The sequence below is a fragment of the Microplitis demolitor genome, chromosome 4 (genome assembly GCF_026212275.2).
Source record: "Microplitis demolitor isolate Queensland-Clemson2020A chromosome 4, iyMicDemo2.1a, whole genome shotgun sequence".
NCBI classification, from domain to species: Eukaryota; Metazoa; Arthropoda; class Insecta; order Hymenoptera; family Braconidae; genus Microplitis; species Microplitis demolitor.
Window position 1 is genome coordinate 6,919,351 of NC_068548.1, and position 6,000 is coordinate 6,925,350.

A 6,000-nucleotide genomic window follows, 5' to 3' on the forward strand; every position below is an offset into this window, starting at 1 on the left:
ATAGACATGTAGGTACTCAAACGACAGGAAATTGGTTGGAGTGAAAGATCCAGTATTCAAAATAAGAAAAAAAAGCTATTGAAAAGCTTTCAAGCAATTAACGCACTCTGATAATCAATATCACACCAAGTTTCATACTCACTAAAAAAAAAAAGGGAGTACTCTCATAAAAAAAGTAATTCGCCGGGCGATGAATGAATAAAAGCATGTTTTTCCAACACGTCAATCACTCTAGTACACTAGACTAAAGATCGATAGCTGCCAGAGTACGCGTGACGTGAAAATATAAAATTATTCCACAGCCTCTTCCTCATCCTATTCCTATACACGATGACAATGTTTTCTCTTTCCCAACATCCATTTTATTTTAATTTTAATTTTTTTTTCCCTCCTCTATTATTTTTATTCACATTTTAATTTCTCGTCTCTTCATAACCAGGCGCTGAGATTAAACATCACAATTGTCGTCTTTACTTTTTTTATTTTTTTTTACGGACGTAAAAAATGAGCGCAATTGATAATTTTATTTGCATAATTAATTTTTATAAATTATTAAATTAAAATAAAATAAACATTTATTAAGATGATGAATTATTTTTAATAATTAGAGCACTTGTTTATTATTATTATTTCTTTTTTTTTGTAAAACAAGAAATGCGTGAGAGATAAACGTGTGAAATTATCCTTTAATTTTGGTTGGTTAATATTATTGTGTTGAGTTGGAAACTGGGTTTGAACCGATTTACTGTATAAACATACCACTGAGTGTTGTCCAAGGACCAGTGGCTCATGTTTGCGAATTAGACCCAGTCAGACGTTAAATCACTCACAAACAATGGGAAAGATAGTAATTAATTGAAACCTATGTATATATGTAAATATATTATATACTAAACATTGTATTTAATTGTATTGTTTCGTTTTGTCAAGTAACGAGAAGTATGAATAATATTTAACAATCTAATCAAGCTAATTGACAAATTAATTGTTTTTTTTTTGTTTGTGTAAAGAAAAAAAATTTTTAGTCATTTTTCAATTTATCGTGTCAGAAATTTATTTAGTAAAAGTTAATGCTGGTATCTTGTTTCTGAGGTGATTACGAGTAGAATGAGTACCAACAATGATAGGTTTTAAAAAAAATTTTTTTACCAAATAAATTTTGAGAAAAAAATTTTTTTTTTAAAGATAGTCATCTGGGTATTCAAATGATAGAAAATTAGTTAGTTTAGAGAGTACGGCGAAAAAAAATTTTTTTAGTTGTTTTTCTTTTTTTTTTTTTTTTTTTTTGTAATTAAAAAAAAAATTAACACTAATTATTTATACATATTTTTTATTATTTTTTATACGGCTTGATTTACTAGAGTAAATAAAAAATAATGAGTTATTGATGACAGTATTTGATTAAAAAATTTATAATTAATTTTAAGGAAGTTTGTTATTTATTTGATGTATATTTGCAGAATAAATCCAATGAATCGTGATGATGAATATTGAAATAATAAAATATATATATTTCTAACGTTATGTATGATCTGTACTTGTGATTCATAGACATCAATGAGTTCATATTTCTCATTAAAAATGTAACTTCCCTTTTATGTCAATAATCACAAAGCTCTTGCTCCCTTTTCAAGACAAAGGAAATGAGTGGGAGTAAAAAAAAAAAAAAACAAAATAAAAGTGAATTATATTGTTTTAAATTATTTACTAAAACAATTTAATGTAAGCATTGTTGTTTTATAATTTATAGCAGTTAGACAAATGATGTTATTCGTTTTAAAATTTATCTTTGACGTTAAAGACGACAAACGTGATATCTGTCCAAAGCGTTCCAATGTCGCAATGCTGACGTTAATGAGAATTAAAGCTCAGTAATTGGATCAAATTTATATCACTATCGCTCAATTACATTTTTATAACAAATTTTTGTTTATTTTTTTTTTAATTTCAAACGATTATGAAATAAATTTATCCGTTAAATTCAAATTATAATTAAACTATCAAGTTAATTAAAAAGTTTATGAAGACCCTTTTTGTAGAAAAATTAATTTGCTACAAAACTGATCTATATATTTTTATGCAAGTCTACTGCATTATTCAAAATTTGAATTTAAATATTGGAGAATTTTCGATCCATAAATTTTTACTCATAACAAGCAACCTGCAGTCAATAAGCGACTACCTGAGTATCACTACAAAATTTATTAAATTTAATTTTTCATTCAATTCTTACTAATAAACTGTCAGATATCTTTTTTATTTTCATTATTAGTAAAGCTTAATACGAAAAAATGTATTGTTCATTCCCAAATTTATTGATTTCAACAATTTTTTAGTTATGGAATTCTTAAAAAAAAAATCAACGCAGTTTAATTATTTTTGTTAGTCGTCTAATATATTTTAATTGTAAAATATCTCAACTAAGATAATAGATAAAAAAAATCATTAAATTTAGAGGACTTACCAAAGGGCTGTTCTCGTTTATTGACAATAAATAAATAATTATTTAATTAAAAAATATTTATAAATTTTTATGATACTAATTTGATAATTTCATATTAACATCTTTTACTGGAAAATTTATGTATATACACTTATTTATAAAACGTCAAGGTATTGAGCTAACAGTTGCATAAAAACATCGGAAACTATGAAAATGCACAAATTTAACCCGAGACCTCTACAACGATACCAAATTCAACAACGTCAACTAATTCTATTATAGAGATATGGCGGGAGCTAAATTTTCCTCATTTTCTTAATAATATATATTATAGATCTAGGGGTTTAAATTATACTTCTAATTAAATTATTACGTTTATCAAAAATTTAACATAGACTTTTTTGTAGAAAAATTAATTTCCTACAAGAAATGCTTCTATTTATATTTTCATAGACTAAATAGTATTCAAATTATTAAAATTTAAAAACCCTATAAATAAAATATCAATTACGTTTATTAATTAGCGTTTTTACCATACCTACACCGACAGTTTAAATTCTTGCCTTGTTTAAGGGAAGAAAGTCTTTTTTTTTTTTTTTTTTTTTTTTTATGAGTGAACAAATTATAAATGGCAGTGCATATGCCATCCTTTTCATAAAACAGAGGCAAAATTTTAAACTTGCAGGTGCAGATCTGGTGAAAAATCGTATACACACCACGGAAGAAAGTAGGAAATCCTAATCCGAGTGTTTGCGACCCTTGTCTTCGACTCGTGTAGGTAATTACACACTCGATTTAGAATATCCTACTTTTCTCGCTTGATGTGTACCATATTGTTAATATAAATAAAAAAATAGTTGAATTTTTTTAGATTTTTTGGAGGGCTCATTTTGCCCAAAATTTTAATTTTTTATTTTGGAAGTATATTGATTACGAATACACGGCAAAAGATTCGAAAATGTATAAGCGGTAAAAAAAATCATAAATTAAAACTATTTGGGGAAGGGGGGGGGGGGGGGAATTTTTGCCCCAAATTTAAAGGTTTTTAATTTTCAACAGACGCGACATATTAAGACCAAAAATATGGTAAGAGGCTAGAAAGAAGTAAAACAACTGAGAACCACTGAAGATATCAGCCTTTTTTTCCTAAGGCCCCCCTCCCCCTCTATCCCTATATAACTGAAAAAAAATGAAAAAAAATTTAGTCTATGTCATATTTTTTATGATTATGAAAACTTAACAGATTTAATTTGATATCAGTGAAAAGAAAAGATATTAGATGACTAATATGGGTAGATTTTTTTTTTAAGAATCCTATAATTATATATATAATCATTGAAATCAATCAGTTTGCGAGTCAATGATGAGATTGGTCCGATTGAATTTTATTGATAACAGATATAAACAAAAGATTCTATAGAGTACAGATTTCAATAAACAGTTAAATTTAAGTCATATTCAATAAATTTTATAGTAATACTCGGGCAGTCATGTAGTGACTGCAGGTTGCTCGTAATAATAATAATAATAATGAAATAATATCATATTTAAATTAAACGATTGTCACAAATTCCGACACTATAATTACTAACGTCAGTCCAATAATTTCCGTTGCTGACACAAATCATAACAAAAAAAAAAAAAAAAAAAAAAAAATCTAAACCGACAAAAAAATTAATTTTTTATTTTTTTCTGCACTTGAAGTACCATCAGATTTCTAATAATTACTCCACCGACTAGTATATCCATTCTAGTGTTTAGCGTTAAAATAAAAAAAGGAAAAAAAAGAATAATAGATAAAAGATTGGAAATTAAGGGGGAAATGAAGGCTGTTAAATCGGATCGAAAGAGTACTTGGCGTGAACAGGGACTATTATCTTTGAGATTGGTGACTGCACTCGTCGGCATACACGGGTCTTGAACCACTCCGCAAAGTGAATTTATCGCTGGCAGAAACTCGCGCTCTAGAACTCACTCACTCACTCCCTCACATCCTCCCTCACTCCCTCACTCCCTAGAGAGTCAGGGGTTAAGTTTCCGCAAGTAATATGTCTATGAATATATTTTTTTTAACTTCCTAGCATTCGTTAGTCCGCAAAAAAAAAATAAATAAAATACAATAGTAACCTCTTGTTATTTTTATTTAAAAAAAAAAAAATAAAAAACCGTATTTTTAAAATGGAAATAAAGCGGATACTTCGCAGTGGGTGGTTTTGTTTAAGTTATCACGCTAAGGTTCATCGTACCTGTGTGGTTTTTTTATAAATAATTAATTAACCTGACATTGGAAACAATAGATTAAGCTTTTGTTCGATAGCTTTGTATTTTATCTAAGCCCGTTTTCGTACGTGCCCTTTTTAAACTCACTTACAACCACAATTTATATATATTTTATTTATTTATATGCCGACTTATTTTACGTGACAAGTGAGTAATAGACCAAGCTAGTTAACTAGCTCTGATCTTTATCATATTCACAGTTTCTCATTAATTTTTACTAATTAAGTGACTTATACTTTTCATTTTATAAAAAAAGTAAATATTGGTAATTTTTTACTTATTATTTTTGAATTACGACTAAACTACTGGGTTTAGGTAAAAAGTCATAATGATTTTTTTTGTAGAAAATTTAATTTCCAATAAAATTACTCCAGTTAATTTTTTTCGTATCTTTAAAAATTTCAGCTGTATTTGAATTTGAACAAAAAAATAAAATAGTAATTTGTATAACGAGTATTTAAAATTTAAATAACAGGTAAATTATTAATTTTACATAAAAATTAATAGAGACCTTTTTTGTAGAGAATTAAATTTCCTATAAAAAGTGTCATTATAAATTATTTGATAAAATAAATAGGTAATGAGTTATGATAATTTAAAAATAGTAAAATAATTAAAATGTAAATTAGTATTTAAAAATATATGAAGAATAAATTAAAAGTAAACAAAAAATAAGTAATTAAATTTTTTACCTGCAGCTGGATCAGTAAAAGCGTTTACAGAAGCAAGTACACAGATAATTAACGCAAGTACAAACATTGTTACGTTACACATTGACGCGCGAACATCAACTAAGTCCTGGTATATTATTCTGACTAGTCAAGGGTCGCTGTTCTCCCGCCAAACTGTGCGTCTGCGCGCTAAAAATTTCACCCCCGGTAAGGAAAAAAAAACCAAATTGTTAATTATTAATTTTATTTTCATATGAGCCCTTTTATTTTTAAAAGTTTTTTTTGTTTTTAAATTAACTTTTAATAATTAAATTATTTTAAAAAATTTAGTTGAATAAGTTACGGTGTTGTGCGGTCTAATCAATCATTTTGTATGTCCATACATCATTTTTATAATTAAATTTAAAAGATGAGATTATTATGAGAGAATATGTCAAAGTCGATTGTTTGAGGGTGACAAATGTCAGGTGCTTTTCAATCACGATCAATTACTCATTTTGTCCAACAAAAATATTTGACACCTTTATAAATGTATTTTTTTAGGGTCACGGGATTAATTTTGTCGTTTGGAGAATTATTTTTTTTAGATAATTTGGATAGTAGATT

General features: G+C 26.7%; 1 protein-coding gene across 1 annotated transcript in view; it reads right to left on the reverse strand.

Annotated features, from left to right (window-relative positions):
* LOC103570432 (lachesin) overlaps positions 1-5,497 on the reverse strand; it is a 54,103-nt gene extending 48,606 nt beyond the window's left edge. The window contains exon 1 of the mRNA XM_008548172.2: positions 5,416-5,497. Within this exon, the coding sequence (XP_008546394.2) occupies positions 5,416-5,497 (82 nt within the window). The remainder of the gene's footprint in view (positions 1-5,415) is intronic.
* Positions 5,498-6,000: the final 503 nt, after the last annotated feature.